We start from the raw sequence: 16,634 nt of genomic DNA on the forward strand, positions 1-16,634 counted from the left end.
GAGAAGAGAGAAGAAGAGAAATAGAAGAGAAGGAGAAGAGAAGGAGAAGAGAAGGAAAAGAGAGAAGAAGAGAAAGAGAAGAGTGAGGAAGAGAGAGAGGCTCTACCAGGCTGCACGTCAATGTGAGTGAGAACGTACAGACCTAGGGAGGGAGTTGAACTAACTAAAGCACTCTATTTAGACCACAACTATTCCAATATCTGTGTGAAGCGTTCAGAGAATTAGCAGCATTTTAAAATGACAATTCTTGTTAGCATCACTGATAATTAAATGCATAGGTAACAACATAGATAACCACATAATAACATTCGATAATAACATGTATGCAACTGCCAGTCAAAAGACAACAGAGTTGCTTCAGTATGTTTTAGATTAGAGAATATATTATGAGAATCGTTCAAGGACCAGGTTGAATGTAGTTCATTGTTGTATTAGTCGCCATGAAGCTACAGAGGAAGGTCATTTGAAAATACCATAGGACATGATTCAGTCATTTCTATAGCAGATTAATATCGGTGTCTCCAGAGTTATGAGAAACAATGACGCGACATTTTTCAAAGAATAACAAGTACGTGGGATGTGTAAAACAGATGGAGCGGCCAAGTGCAGGACTATTTTAAGTCGTGACACAATGAGTGAGCAGGTCTCCTTCTTCCTGGACCCCTGACCTTACACCTGAACAACACTTTACCTAACAATAGGAGACTGACGTAGAACGTAAAGTAAGCACTTATAGCGTGGTTAGGGTCAGGGTTAACGGTCAGGTGAGGGTGATGGGTGTTTATTGGGTAAAAGTAAAGGGTGGAAAAATTAGCAGGTTGACGTTTATTGTCATGAGTCTTGTCCTGGAGGCAGAATAGAGTGATTTTCCTTTAGATAGGCCAGTTGCAAAGTCAACATTTGCTTTTTGGTCTTAATTTAAGGTTAGGGTTTGGCATTAGGGTTAGCAGTGTGGTTAAGGTTAGGTTTAAAATAAAATGTTATGACTTTGTGGCTGTGCCAGCTAGTGACCACTCTGCAGAGCTGCCTTCAGAACAAGGTCCATGACAAAAAACATCAACCCACAAATACCCACTACCTACGGACAGGAGTTTATCATGTGGTCAGGAAAACCTCCTGTCCCGGCTAAAACCAATGTGAGGCATTCAACGTTTAATTTAGTTTCCTGCACCTGTGGAAGTGCTGGATGTGCATTCACTGTTTTAGAAATAAAAGTACTAAAGGGGAGGAAGAAGAACAAACCAAATCAAATGTTATTTGTCACATGCGCCGAATACAACAGTGTAGACCTTACAGTGAAATGCTTACTTACAAGCCCTTAAACCAACAATGCAGTTAAGAAAAAAGAACAATCAATAAATAAAAAAATATAGAAATCTAACAAATAATTAAGGAACAACAATAAAATAACAGTAGCGAGGTTATATACAGGGGGTTCAGGTACAGAGTCAATGTGCGGGCGCACCGGTTAGTCGAGGTAATTGAGGTAATATGTACATGTAGGTAGAGGTAAAGTGACCAGTCATAAATAATAAACAGAGTGTAGCAGCAGCGTAAAAATGGGGGGTGGGGACAATATAAATAATCGGTAGCAGAGAGAACAGTCTATGACTCGGGTGGCTGGAGTTCATGGCAATTTTTTGGGCCTTCCTCTGACACCGCCTGGTATAAAGGTCCTGGATGGCAGGAAGCTTGGCCCCAGTGATGTACTGAGCCGTACGCAACAACCTCTGTGGTGCCTTGCGGTCGGAGGCCGTGCAGTTGCCATACCAGCCAGTCAGGATGCTCTCGATGGTGCAGCTGTAGAACTTTTTGAGGATCTGAGGACCCATGCCAAATCTTTTCAGTCTCCTGAGGGGGAATAGGCGTTGTCGTGCCCTCTTCAAGCTGCTAGAAGTCTCATGGGTGTGCTTGAAAACGACCAAAACGCATTATCTTTCCTATGGCATTATTTCTACCCTGCACCTGTGGAATATTGCTCAATACACTACTTTCACACAACTTTTTTTTTAAACAGTGTTAAGTGCCGGGCCTTGGCCCCTCTGGTCTGCGGTGCCGAGGTCTGGGGGGTTCTGGGGGGTTATTTCTGGATGGCGGGCTGGCCGCTGACCTCAGTCCATTGTTCAGGCTGGTCAGGGCAACGCTTAGTCAGCATGGGGAGGGGGTGCCATCCTGTCAGCGTTAATGGGACATGTCAGTTAGGAGTTGTAACTTATAGCTGATTCAAGGGAACTTGAAACTTGGTCTATTGTGATTTTGTGTGTTTGTTTTTTTACCATACTGGAAGAATCAAACAAAAACCTTTACAGTGTCTTGAACAAAGGGGCATGACATTACACCATGCTTCTAGGTTTTCTCTTTCTAACGAGACAGGAACTGCAGTCTTTTGTCAGCCCAACGATAAACAAATACATCCAGGCATGTGCAGAAGCATACACAAACACACACACACACACACACACACACACACACACACACACACACACACACACACAAACACACGCATGAACACATCCGTCTCTTACCCTTCCTCTTCATCTTATCCATCATCATCCTCTGTGCACCCTCACCTGGCAATTAGCAGTCAGATAACCATCCCGCTCTGACCAATCAGCTTTCAGATAAGCATCCTGCACTGATAGAAGATGGGAGAGCGTTTATAGATTGCACCACGCAGTCTGCCGTCCTCTACCTCTAGCAGATAACTCCTCTAACTGACCTCCCTGTGAACTACCTTTGAAGACGGCGCCTCAGCTACGATGCGTCTAGGGAGGGATGGGGACCAAGGGACCATGTTTGAGATGGACAAGAGAGGAAGAGGCTTCAAATGTCCTTCCCATGCAAATACAGTGCCGTTTACATTTGCATACATCAAAAAACAACGTTGTACAGACTGGTTCACTCGAGAACGAGAAACAAGGACAGTGTTATATACGTAGCTTTGCATTGTGTTGCTTACATCGTATCAACCTGTGCTAACCTCCATCTCTCCCTCCTTAGTTGACCATGAGTGTGAGCGGTACACTGGAGAAGGGGGCCCACCACCAGGCTCTGGAGCTCTCCGAGGAGCTCTCTCCCCTCAACCACCACCACCCTCACCACCACCACCTCCAGCACTCCAACTCTCTGGCCTCCAGCGCTGCTGTGGGGACCCCCTCCGGCGTGGTGGTGCCACCCCCGTACTCTGCAGCTGAGAGTAGGGGAGGTGGTAACGACGCTCCCCTGGAGCTCCGAGGCTCTCTGGACTGCTGGGCGTGCTCGGTGCTGGTGACGGCCCAGAACCTGCTCATCGCTGGGATCAACGCCTGCCTGGCCGGACTGGTGTTCGGACTCATCCTCACCCCCGCCATCGCCATGGTGGTGTTCGGGTTCCTCTGTCATTCTACGGTAAGAAGGGTGTGTGTCTGCACGTGTGTACACATAGTAAAGGGCATTTGTGCAACACTTACATTCATCTTCCAAAATTCCTATCTGTCATTTAAATTTCACATTCATAATTAATCTGTGTCAGCGTGTGTGTCTCAGCGTGTGTGCGTCAGTGTGAGTGGTGTTTGCCAGAACAGTCATAACAATTTACCCTTTCAGAGGTATTCAGGAGTATCTGGCTAGATAAGAAACCCGTAATAATATGTTATACAGCATGCTGACATTTCAGGAGGGACTAACTGTAAATCCTAACTAAACTTTCACCATCCACCACAAGTTTGGAATAGTTTAGCTGAAAATGAGGGTGGAGTTTGGAATAGGTTAAATGAGGGTGGAGTTTGGAATAGTTTAAATGAGGGTGGAGTTTGGAATAGTTTAAATGAGGGTGGAGTTTGGAATAGTTTAAATAAGAGTGGAGTTTGGAATAGTTTAAATGAGGGTGGAGTTTGGAATAGTTTAAATGAGGGTGGAGTTTGGAATAGTTTAAATGAGGGTGGAGTTTGGAATAGTTTAAATGAGGGTGGAGTTTGGAACAGTTTAAATGAGGGTGGAGTTTGGAATAGTTTAAATGAGGGTGGAGTTTGGAATAGTTTAAATGAGGGTGGAGTTTGGCTCTTTGTGATGTGTTTCACAAGCAGATGTTTAAGAACAGGGGCTACATCCCAAATGGAACCCCTCACACCCACTTATAGTGCACTGCTTTTAACCATGTGGGGCCCATAGAGTTTTGGTCAAAAGTAGTGCACTATATAGCGAATAGGGTGCCAGTCAGGGTTTAGAATCAGACTGGACAGATTAGGACTCAGGAGTCAGGGGAGAGTGACGTCAGTGGTGGGAACTTTCAAGAAGAGAGGGAGGTAGGGATTAGCCAGCCTGGCTGGTCCCAGATCTAGGTGTGCTTTAGCCTATTCTTACAAGCTGTCCAAGAAAGTTTTAAACACACACATGCACAGATTCACCGGCAAAATAAGCAAAAATGTTGCGTGAAATACATTTAGCACACTTGTGCTCACACACACACAGACTCACACAGACGCACGCACGCAAGACCCTGTAGAGGTGGGAGGGTGCACGCACGCACGCACGCACGCACGCACGCACGCACGCACGCACGCACGCTCGCACACACACACACCTTTGACCCCCATAAATCCCACTAGTTTTAGTTTCCCACCCAGCCACCCCTACAGGTCAGAGTAGGTCAGAGTGTGAAAGGGAAGAAGGGCCACAGCACTACTGGTCTGACCACCTTACTAATGATCAGGGTGTGCATGCATGGGTGTGTGCTCAAAGAGACATGTTACAGGATTCCCCTCTGACCAATTAGAAACCTTGTGGCACCAGATTAAGACGGGATTAGGCTGGGGGGGAGAGAGAGAGAGAGAGAGAGAGAGAGAGAGAGAGAGAGAGAGAGAGAGAGAGCAAGAGAAATGAAACAAAGGAGAGAGGGGGATGAGAAAGAAGGGAGGGGGGATTTCAAAGCTGGCTAAATAGTTACCCTGAGCTCACAGTTTGCTGTCACAAACTCTGAAAAAGATAGAGGATCTTCGCTAACCAGCTGCAAGAACTTGAAATGGACAGTTGCATGATTCCTCTCCTCTCCTCTCCTCTCCTCTCCTCTCCTCTCCTCTCCTCTCCTCTCCTCTCCTCTCCTCTCTCCTCCTCTCCTCTCCTCTACTTCTCCTCTCCTCTACTTCTCCTATACTTCTCATCTCCTCTCCTATACCTCTCCTCTCCTATACCTCTCCTCTCCTCTCCTCTCTCCTTCTGTTCACCTCCCAACCTCCTGCACCACTCTTGGTGCCTTGGTATCGCTCCCCCCTACACTCTCTCATTCTGTTCTTACCAGATGGAGTTAAGGAAGGATAATGCAGCCCCTTCATTTTCCCTGTCCATTCCTCACATATTCTCTGTCACCCCCCTTCACCCTCTTCTCCCTCACACCAACAGCATCACACACCACAACAACAGGTGGCCATTTTAAATGTAAAGTACCATAGGTATTATTGTGATGTTACACAGCCGTGATATAAGAATGGCAATTAATCACATTTAATCTATGGAAGGGCTCTTCGTTCTTTGTGGGGTCAGTATGTGTCTGTAAGAACAAAACAGATTGGGTTAGTGAGTGTTGCTCAATCTCTCTGTGTGTGTGTGTGTGTGTGTGTGTGTGTGTGTGTGTGTGTGTGTGTGTGTGTGTGTGTGTGTGTGTGTGTGTGTGTGTGTGTGTGTGTGTGTGTCTGTGTGTGTGTGTGTGTGTGTGTGTGTGTGTGTGTGTGTGTGTGTGTGTGTGTGTGTGAGTGCTATCTGCTCTGTGTCTAGCCTCACCTCAGACACACACTACCAGGGGCACATCATCGTCTCCCTGCATCTCCTCCTTGATTCCTCCATCCTTCACTTGTCCTGATCACGGGCGCTGAAACCAACCGTCTCCATCTGTTCTGTTCTGAGACACTAACAGAAAGCCTCATTAGCTTTAGCTTGTTAGAAACTACCTTGTTAAAGCAACGTGTGAGACCAATGCATTTCGGTTGCATTTACAATGCATTATTAATGTCATTTTACAGTCACAGGGACATTGTCAATCTCTTCGTTTTGAGTGCAACATTCTTACGGTCATGTGAAAAACAGTAAGTAACACAAACAATCAGGAAAAATACGACCCGTGTCCCTCTCCCCAGGTGCGCCCTCATGGGACGTCCCGCTACTGCTCGGACCTGCTGAATGACGGTGGCTGTGTGGCCCTCCTGGTGGTGGGTTTCCTCCTGGTCACACCCCTCCTGGTCCTGGCTCTGGCCGCCTACTGCCGCCTGGCCCGCCACCTCCAGCTGGGGCTCTGCTTTATACCATACTCCAGGGCTATCTACAAGAACCTGCCCACCACACAGCACCCTGGCCTGGGAGGGGGCTGCTGTGAACGCAGTGGCGCTGGAAGGGAGGGAGGAGGGAAGGGTAAGGTCTGGGTGTGAGTGGGAGTGGGAGAGGGTGGGGAGTGGAAGCGATGTGAAGGAAGGTAGTGTCAAGATCTATGTATAGGGGGAGGGAGCGAGGATGAGCGAGAGAGACACAGAAAGAGGAAGAAAGAGAGGGAGAGAGAAAGAACGGGTGAGGAAGAGAAGGGAGCGCATGGAGGGAAAGGGAGAGCCAAGATGAGGAGGGAGACAGGATGAAAGGAGGGAAGAATGGCGAGAAGGGAGGAGGAGGAGGAGGAGGAGGAGGAGGAGGAGGAGGAGGAGAACAACCACAGCAGCCAAACTCTTATCTGGGAAGGCTTCAGTATAGGCGCCACAGTTTAAAGAACAAAGTAAACCATTCCTCTGGAGTTCAACCAAAGTAACCTCCTTCACACTACCACGTTTTATACAACCAATTTCATGTAAAAGTTACCTGTCAACATGTGTGGTTTACTGTGAGAAAACGTTATAGCAGACCAAAGAGGAGCAGGATTTTTTACACTGTTCTAGAGTTAGAGGGCAAGATGGAGAACAAGTCATCAACAGCAAACGTCTCAACCACACGGCAGGCAAAATGTTGTTTCTCCAGTCAAACACTGGACATTGTATTAAAGGACATAATATCACTGCCATGTGTTGACATCAAATATATTATTAACATTGATTCAACACAGTATCTTTAAGCATTTATCCACCATGAAGGACCTTCAGTAGAGTTTTGTACATTTAGTTGACTATGGTTTATGACTGCTACTGTTTCTTGTGTATTTCCTTTTTTCAAATATAGTCTATTTGGAATCAGTTTGAGTCTGTTTCATTTTTAAAAATTATTATTATATTTAACCTTTATTTAACTAGGCAAGTCAGTTAAGAACAAATTCTTATTTACAATGACGACCTACCGAAAGGCAAAACGTCTCCTGCGGGGATGGGGATTCAAAATAAAAATAAATTAAATAAAAATATAGGACAAGAGAGACAACACAACACTACACAAAGAGAGACCTAAGACAACAGAGTAGCATGGTAGCAACACAACATGGTAGCAGCACGGAACAGGGTACAAACATTATTGGACACAGACAACAGCACAAAGGGCAAGAAGGTAGAGACAACAATATATCACACAAAGCAGCCACAACTGTCAGTAAGAGTGTCCATGATTGAGTCTTTGAATGAAGAGATTGAGATAAAACTGTCCAGTTTGAGTGTTTGTTGCAGCTCGTTCCAGTCGCTAGCTGCAGCGAACTGAAAAGAGGAGCGACTGGCAGAACGGGTGTTGTATGTGGAGGATGAGGGCTGCAGTAGATATCTCAGATGGGGGGAGTGAGGCCTAAGAGGGTTTTATAAATAAGCATCAACCAGTAGCCGAGATCACCCTTACCTGCAGATCTATAAATCACGTTTCCGTAATCTAGCATGGGTAGGATGGTCATCTGATCCAGGGTTAGTTTGGTAGCTGGGGTGAAAGAGGAGTGATTACGATAGAGGAAACCAAGTCTAAATGTAACTTTAGCCTGCAGCTTTGATATGTGCTGAGAGAAGGACAGTGTACCGTCTAGCCATACTCCCAAGTACTTATATGAGGTGGCTACCTCAAGCACTAAACTCTGAGGTAGTAATCACACCTGTGGGGCGAGGGTCATTCTTCTTACCAAACCACATGACATTTGTTTTGGAGGTGTTCAGAACAAGGTTAATGGTAGAGAAAGCTTGTTGGACACTAAGAAAGCTTTGTTGTAGAGCGTTTAAAACAAAATCCGGGGAGAGGCCAGCTGAGTGTAAGACTGTATCATCTGCATATAAATGGATGAGAGAGCTTCCTACTGCCTGAGTTATGTTGTTGATTTTAAAAAACAGTGTTCATTGTGGTTATGTATACATTTCCACATTTGGGGAATTCGCAGGGGTCATCGAGTGGCGCAACGGGCTAAGGCACTGCATCTTGGTGCTAGAGGTATCACTACAGACCCTGGTTTGATCCCAGGCTGCATCACAACCGGCTGTGATCGGGAGTCCCTTAGGGCGGTGCACAATTGGCCCAGAGTCATCTGGGTTAGGGGAGGGTTTCGCCAGGGTAGGCCATCATTGTAAAATAAGAATTTGTTCTTAACTGACTCCTAGTTAACTAAAAAAAACAAAACAGAATGCAATGGCTGAGCGTTGCCATGGGTTAACCACCTTCTTGATCATGGTATCTTCCCTGTTAGTGATGTAACACGGTGAATGTGATCAAAACGTTAGCGGCTACTTGTATATATCTTTTTTAAATCACGTTTATTTTACAATCACAACTGTATTCTCAGTGGGTTATGAAGATGCACTACCGCCAACAACGAACACAGGACAGGGCTAAAATCACCCGCCACCATTTGATTAAAAAAACTAAAACTAAATAAAGATGGTTGTTTGAACCCCTCACACAAAAAAAATTACAAATAAAAGTGGGTCACGAAAAAAGAACAAATATTACATTATATTACGGCATGTTCATAAAAGCCCAAAATAAAAGTGTATATTCCTTGTAGCCAAATAATAATCCATATTCATTTCCCACTGAGTTGAGATCACAAAATACAGTCTTTACTTCACTTGGGAATTTAGAGGGTCTCTAATTACCTACCCCCACACACAGGTTTTCATCTCTTGTTTGCATACCCCAGGGTGTTAATTTCGCAAGCCTGGAATCAGGCGCAGCAATCAGCTTGTTACAAAAGTATCTTTCCTCGCTGGATATATTGTTTTTTCGTCGCATGCAGTGCTGCTGACCCTCTCCAACAATTACGGAACTATTTACATGGAATATTTTGATGAATATGCGTATAAAATACGACAGTAGATTATGCCGTGGAGTTGTTTTGTTTGTTGAAGGGTTTCAAAAGAGAACCTTGAAAGTTCATGGCCATTGACGGGGGTCTGCATCACAGATTCCACCACAACACACAAACCAAGTAAGTAGGGCCTAGCCTTTGGTATTTAAAGTACACGAGACTGAAGTTTACGTCGTGACTGAGTATGGTATGAGTTGGCCTACATTCTGAAATACAATGTTTGGTAATGTTTATCATTTGTAAAGCCAGGACTCAATACCCCTCCCCTAGTCGAACTGTACCGCACCATCTTTACAGTTTGGCCTGAAGTAAGTTTAGGAGAGCAACTTCGAGAAAGCACCATGCTAGAACTAAGGGGGGCGGTACCTTGCAATGTGTTAACCGATTTTCGTCATTGCCTCTGAATTAGAAACACGTGAGATGCATATCCAAATGGTTCTACGGAGATGGGTAGGTAGAACTGCACAATTGAACTGGGGTCATCTATGAATGTCCACTTGGTGGCGACAGAGTTCCATTTGGAAAACAAATTACCTACGTGTTGGGAAAAACAAGCTATACAGTCTGATTTGTGGAGATGATAGTTTCGCTTGAATATCACAATGATCATGACACGCCAGCAGTCAACGTTCAGACAGACTCAACCCAGAAGATGGAACTCTGTCGCCACCAAGTGGACATTCCTAGATGACTCAAGTTCAATTGTGCAGTTCTACCTACCTATCTAGGTAGAACCATTTGGATAATTGGCTATGCAAAATTATTATTTTATACAAAAATAATTGCTCAAAGACATTTTCTTTGACAAAAAAAAGGGTGTCAAAATATTGGCACCCCTAATGATTCTTATAAGTAAAATCAAACAACATTTAACCTGCATTAACATTCTACTTTTAATTAATCTCAGTTTTAGGAACTGTATTTTGGACTTTCATGGCTTCCTGTTTCACTGGGGTATAAAAATGAGGTAACATTTTATTATTCATCACCATTGGGAAAGACAAAGAACTCCGAAATGAAGAGGCAAAATGGTTGTTAACTTTCATAAATCAGGTACAACAAATATAAAAAATAAACATACCACTTTTAGGGCAACAATTGACGTTTTAAAAACTCTGGAGCAGTGGTAAACTTGCCTGGTAGAGGACCCAAATAAAACATTTAACATTGAGAATCTGTGGTTTGAATTGAAAAGGGCAGTCCATAAGGCTAAGATCCCTCCCAAAGTGTGCTTCAATCTCATAAAACATAGAAAAAGACTAAGTGCCGTTATCCTCTTTAGATTTTTTTTGTTCATTCCTTGTAAAAAAAAATGTTTTATCGGCGCTATTCTATTTGTACAAAATTGTGTTCTTTTAGTATACAATATAGCTCAGTATTTGTAGTATTTATTTTATAAAGAGTTTTAAAAAACAATCAAAGGTGGCAATAATTTTGGAAGAAGCAGTTATGATATTATTGCAGCTTGAAGTAAGGATTTAATGGTTGACCATTTTTATTACTGGGGAACCACTTGTACTTCCTCCCTCCACTGTATTTGTCTTCCACTCCCAGGATGCATTGTGATTTCAAAAACGTATCTCTCAAAGATTAAATCGAACAGAGCTTCATTTGTACTAGTCCGTGTACCAGTGTTTTATTTGTTTATTTTTTAACTAACATTCCACTACCTGTACTCGACACGGAGTAGGCTACAATGACTGGAATGTTAGCTTAAAAGACTGGTACCCAGGCTAAACTAGCACCAGTTTGGTAAGGAAATACAACAAATCAAACACATTTTATTCCTTCATGCTTCGTAAACAGCAGGTGATGACTAACAGTGAAAGGCGTACTTACAGAGAAAGAAAAAGAGAATTAATATAAAGGTAATAATAAATGCAATGAGGGACGATAACATGGCTATATACAGTCGTGGCCAAAAGTTTTGAGAATGACACAAATATTAATTTCCACAGTCTGCTGCCTCAGTGTCTTTAGATATTTTTGTCAGATGTTACTATGGAATACTGAAGTATAATTACAAGTATTTCATAAGTGTCAAAGGCTTTTATTGACAATTATATGAAGTTGATGCAAAGAGTCAATATTTGCAGTGTTGACCCTTCTTTTTCAAGACCTCTGCAATCCGCCCTGGCATGCTGTCAATTAACTTCTGGGCCACATCCTGACTGATGTTAGCCCATTCTTGCATAATCAATTCTTGGAGTTTGTCAGAATTTGTGGGTTTTTGTTTGTCCACCCGCCTCTTGAGGATTGACCACAAATTCTCAATGGGATTAAGGTCTGGGGAGTTTCCTGGCCATGGACCCAAAATATTGATGTTTTGTTCCCCGAGCCACTTAGTTATCACTTTTGCCTCATGGCAAGGTGCTCCATCATGCTGGAAAAGGCATTGTTCATCACCAAACTGTTCCTGGATGGTTGGGAGAAGTTGCTCTCGGAGGATGTGTTGGTACCATTCTTTATTCATGGCTGTGTTCTTAGGCAAAATTGTGAGTGAGCCTACTCCCTTGGCTGAGAAGCAACCCCACACATGAATGGTCTCAGGATGCTTTACTGTTGGCATGACACAGGACTGATGGTAGCGCTCACCTTGTCTTCTCCGGGCAAGTTTTTTTCCAGATGCCCCAAACAATCGGAAAGGGGATTCATCGGAGAAAATCACTTTACCCCAGTCCTCAGCAGTCCAATCCCTGTACTTTTTGCAGAATATCAGTCTGTCCCTGATGTTTTTCCTGGAGAGATGCGGCTTCTTTGCTGCCCTTCTTGACACCAGGCCATCCTCAAAGTCTTCGCGTCACTGTGCGTGCAGGTGCACTCACACCTGCCTGCTGCCATTCCTGAGCAAGCTCTGTACTGGTGGTGCCCCGATCCCGCAGTTAAATCAACGTTAGGAGACGGTCCAGGCGCTTGCTGGACTTTCTTGGACTTCCTCCTTCACAACAATTGAACCGCTCTCCTTGAAGTTCTTGATGATCCGATAAATGGTTGATTTAGGTGCAATCTTACTGGCAGCAATATCCTTGCCTGTGAAGCCCTTTTTGTGCAAAGCAATGATGACGGCACGTGTTTCCTTGCAGGTAACCATTATTAACAGAGGAAAAACAATGATTCCGAGCACCACCCTCCTTTTGAAGCTTCCAGTCTGTTATTCGAACTCAATCAGCATGACAGAGTAATCTCCAGCCTTGTCCTCGTCAACACTCACACCTGTGTTAACGAGAGAATCACTGACATGATGTCAGCTGGTCCTTTTGTGGCAGGGCTGAAATGCAGTGGAAATGTTTTTGGGGGATTCAGTTCATTTGCATGGCAAAGAGGGATTTTGCAATTAATTGCAATTCTTCTGATCACTCTTCATAACATTCTGGAGTATATGCAAATTGCCATCATACAAACTGAGGCAGCAGACTTTGTGAAAATTAATATTTATGTCACTCTCAACTTTTGGCCACGACTGTACACAGAGTACCAGTACCGAGGCCATGTGCAGGGATACCAGGTAATTGAGGTAGATATGTACATATAACTAGGAATAAAGTGTCTAGGCAACAGGATAGACAATAAACAGTAGCAGCAGCGTATGTGATAAGTTAGTGCAATAATGGTCAATGCGGATAGTCCAGGTAGCTATTTGGCAGAGGGACGTTGAGGCGGACACTCCATCTGCTGCTCTCTCTCCCCGCTGAGACTGACCATCATATGCAGGCACCTTCAGCCCAGTAAAATACAATTAAAAAGCGAATTATTTAAATGTATGCTCACTCGGCTGTGCCTCACAAGTAATACAACGGATCTGTTACCAGTGTGATCATATAGCTTACCTCAAATTTAACACAATGCAACATACCTGAACAAAACAAACTATTTCTGTTGTAGGCAGAACGCATTAGAGTAGGGTTCTGTTGCATTGACACGCACGGCTCAGCCCGTACTCAACACAGACCGGTGCGGCATAAACAGAGCTGCAGTAGGCCTATATGCAACTAGACCATTGCCATATATGAATCTGTGACATTTACTTTGAACTGGACTGTGTTTACAGCATGAGCGATTGGTCTAGTTTGTTTGTTTTCAGATCAAAGCGAGAGCTGCATGTAGACGTGTGCACATTTGTGTTAATATCCTTTGCTAGTTAGTTAGTTATTAGCCTGGTTATAGATCATTTGTAGTCAGCAACAGGAGAGTGATTGCTTCCTACAAGAGCACAAAACATGTACGTTTCTAGACATATTTCAAATGGTAGTCGGGTAAAGAGCTTTTCTTTTGTCTTAAAGGGGTCGGGTTGTATTTTGAGAAAGTCTTGAATGAGCTAAATAGGCAGAGGGTAGCATAGTCTGATTCTCTGCAATAATAGTATGGGAATCATGTATTTTGTGAAGTGGTTTCTTGCATCAAACAACACATTTTTAGTCACCTCCTTGTCTGAAGGACAAGTGGATAAACAGGTTAATGTCAAGCCCTGCATGTTTATTTTCATTCTCATGGAATGTAGGCCTACATTCAACACCACACACTGGCTGCTACTGTAGGCGGAACGATAGAACAGCTATTTCCATGTTAAAACGTTATAGGATGCATTTTCTCTGTTGTTTTCAATGGAAGGCCTCTCTTGTAGGCCTACATTATGATAGCAACAGTAGCCTACTTAGCCACTGTTAAAACTGTAACTTAAAGCGCCTCTGGAAGTTGCACAGAGTTTTCACAACATTCAAGTTTGCGACTCATTCTCTGTGGCATCCAGGTCATGTCAACCAGCATGCAAGATTTGGATCTGGGTGCCGAGATGTAAATAAACGTTGACTCCATATAATTAGAATAAAGTAGATTTATTGATTAATTAGACAGCATTCTAATTCTATGGTTGACTGACTTGTTTCTGCACAAAAGTAATAATGTTAGGGTCACAATTAGAATAATATATTAATATTTTCAGGGTAATGTGAAAACAAGCCGCACACATGCCACTAACAAGGTATTATTACCGGAGTGTCGTCTGATGACCAGACACGATGCATAGGCCTAATAGATTGAAGTTGTAAAGAAAGTTTCTTAGACATAAAGGCCAACTTAGTGAAATTCAGGGTGCAATTATTAAATCAATGGGTAAATCAGTGGTTGGTTGAAGATCATGCTGAGATTAGCTCCTGGTTGAACATACAGGAAGAGGTTTACACACACATGGGTCCTGTGCATGATCACGTTGTGTGCCTTCATTCACACGGCACGTTTCCTATTGTCGACTCATGACGTACATTCCTTTACATTAACTCATGGGGAATTATTGTATTTTGTCAGTAATGCATAAAATATCAAACATTAACAATGGTTATAATATATTAATAATAGCTCTTCTTACATCACAAGAATCTGAGGTAGCCTTGTCAAAAAGGGATTTTTGAATGCATGTATCATTTTTTTTCTTCTGTTTTTATATTTTCAGGTTGACGCCAGCGGGACTCTCAGACTCTCAAACATGCCACAGCCTGTTCCAGATGACATACCTGGACTAAAGTACCTAATACAGCTTCACACAACTCCCTATCTGCCAGGAACAGTCCCTTTTGGGATTAAAGCATATTGTCTACTTTTGATACTGTGTTCAAATCAAGGCACAATATGCCATATGAATCATAGTCGATGTAATTCTTAAATAATTCAATACTCTTGTCATAGTTGTACCTCCTGCGTCGTTTCATATGTTGGCTGCCCACTGCCAGTTTGTTAAATTATTATTTGACTTTTATATGAATTATTGACAACAATGAGAGAGGGAACTTCTGTATCGAGACTTTCCATGGAAACATCATACAGTACGTCATCTGAGGGTTCCTCGGAGTTGGTTAAGTTATTTTCCATTCTTTACTTCCTTTTAGCAAACATTTCTTTCACATTATCTTTTGTATCTTCTTTAGTTTAATCCGATAAATCAGAATAGTAAAAATAAGCAATAAACCATATTATTTTTTATTAAATCTTTTCGTCATGAAGTTATCATGATCTGGGTATTGGTAATTCAATACTGGCCAACAGTTCATGAAGAAGGCAGACAACTGAACGGTTCTCCTCCAGTATCAAAATCTTAACCCAATTTGTAGCTCTTTGTAGCTCTGTGGGCTAAGGTGCTTTGAGGTAAGTTGAGCCAATGGCCTCCATACCCCCATACAAATGATTACGTTTGGTCAATTTAATGCATAGTATTTTTGCAGTGTGTGTGATGCATGTGAACTTCAGATAGTGCATTTCTATTGCTACAGAGCAGACCTCATCATGCCTCATGTATACAAACATAAAACAAGCAGGGGTCTTCCCCCCTTGAGATTCTTGAGAGCAGCCAATGAAGTGAGAGAAGGAAAGCAGTCCATTTGAGCACCGGCAAGGGATTAAGAAAGTAGACCATGACACTGAAGAGGTACATTGACATGTACATGTGCGAGGGGCTATGATCGAGTAGCAAAGTAACACGAGGTCTTATCTGATGACAGTCTGAGAGGGAAAGGAGGGCTATAGAGAGAGGAGGTAGAGCGAAGGAGAGGAGACAGGAGAGCAAGAGAGAACTTTTCATTAGTTCCGTTAGACACCACCCTCAGCGGGGCCGGAGGAAACTGGAAGCATCCGGTTTTCAGTTGAAAAGCAGAGAAGGGGTGAAGTCTGAACCGGATTTTGCCGAAGCCACTCAGGCATTTATTTGACGCCTGCTACGTTAGGTTACTTAGATACAGACACCCAGAACTACCAGGATTGTGTGTCAGGGGTAGGTCAGAGGTCACAGTGAACCCTGTGGTGAAGGTAAGAACTACAGCGGGAAAAACTGTCTGGGGCAGGAGTGAGTTGCTTTCATGTAGTAATCGAGCAAGATCCGGTTAAGCAATATTTTTTTTTGCCATCGAGTGGCTTTGTTGTAATTGTTACCTAACTTTCCAGATAAACACCCTTAGTAGCACTATAAGGGGATAAATATAGATTATGTTCTCAAGACAAAAACAAGCAGACAGAGAGACCACTGTGTGCATGACAGACTGATAGGGGGGAATACTGCACATTCTTCAGCTGTAACCAGAGAGAGAGATGGGCTCACTAGGGGTGCCGAAACCCAAAACGACCCCTGGAAAAGCCTGTGAGCAAGGCTACGTTCCAATGTCCACTTACTAGGTGAACCCATGCGATATATGTCCATTGTAGTGGTATGGAACTGGAACACAGCGAAACACTCCTGGCGCCGACAGAGATGGTCGCCTCGCTTCAGGTCCTTAGGAAACTATGCAGTAATTTTTATTTTATTTTTATGTATTATTTCTTACTTTGTTACCCCAGAAAATCTCAAGTGTTACTACATACAGCCGGGAAGAACTATTGGATATAAAAGCAACGTCAACTTACCAACATTACGACCAGGAATACGACTTTCCCGAAGCAGATC

At 43.3% G+C, this 16,634-nt stretch overlaps 1 protein-coding gene across 2 annotated transcripts; it reads left to right on the plus strand.

The window, feature by feature from the left end:
- Positions 1-15,164, plus strand: LOC120049705 (transmembrane protein 88-like). Of its 2 annotated transcripts, XM_038996060.1 has the most exons (4): positions 1-122; positions 3,001-3,387; positions 6,108-6,378; positions 14,658-15,164. In XM_038996060.1, exons 2-4 carry the CDS (start codon positions 3,007-3,009, stop codon positions 14,660-14,662), a joined length of 657 nt encoding a protein of 218 aa, XP_038851988.1. In that variant the 5' UTR covers positions 1-122; positions 3,001-3,006; the 3' UTR covers positions 14,663-15,164. The 2 variants fall into 2 exon arrangements, with proteins under 2 accessions (XP_038851988.1, XP_038851987.1); XM_038996059.1 differs by lacking the exon at positions 14,658-15,164 and having other exon boundaries at positions 6,108-6,562.
- The last annotated feature ends 1,470 nt before the right edge of the window (positions 15,165-16,634 follow it).

Source organism: Salvelinus namaycush, chromosome 6 (genome assembly GCF_016432855.1).
Source record: "Salvelinus namaycush isolate Seneca chromosome 6, SaNama_1.0, whole genome shotgun sequence".
Taxonomy (NCBI): domain Eukaryota; kingdom Metazoa; phylum Chordata; class Actinopteri; order Salmoniformes; family Salmonidae; genus Salvelinus; species Salvelinus namaycush.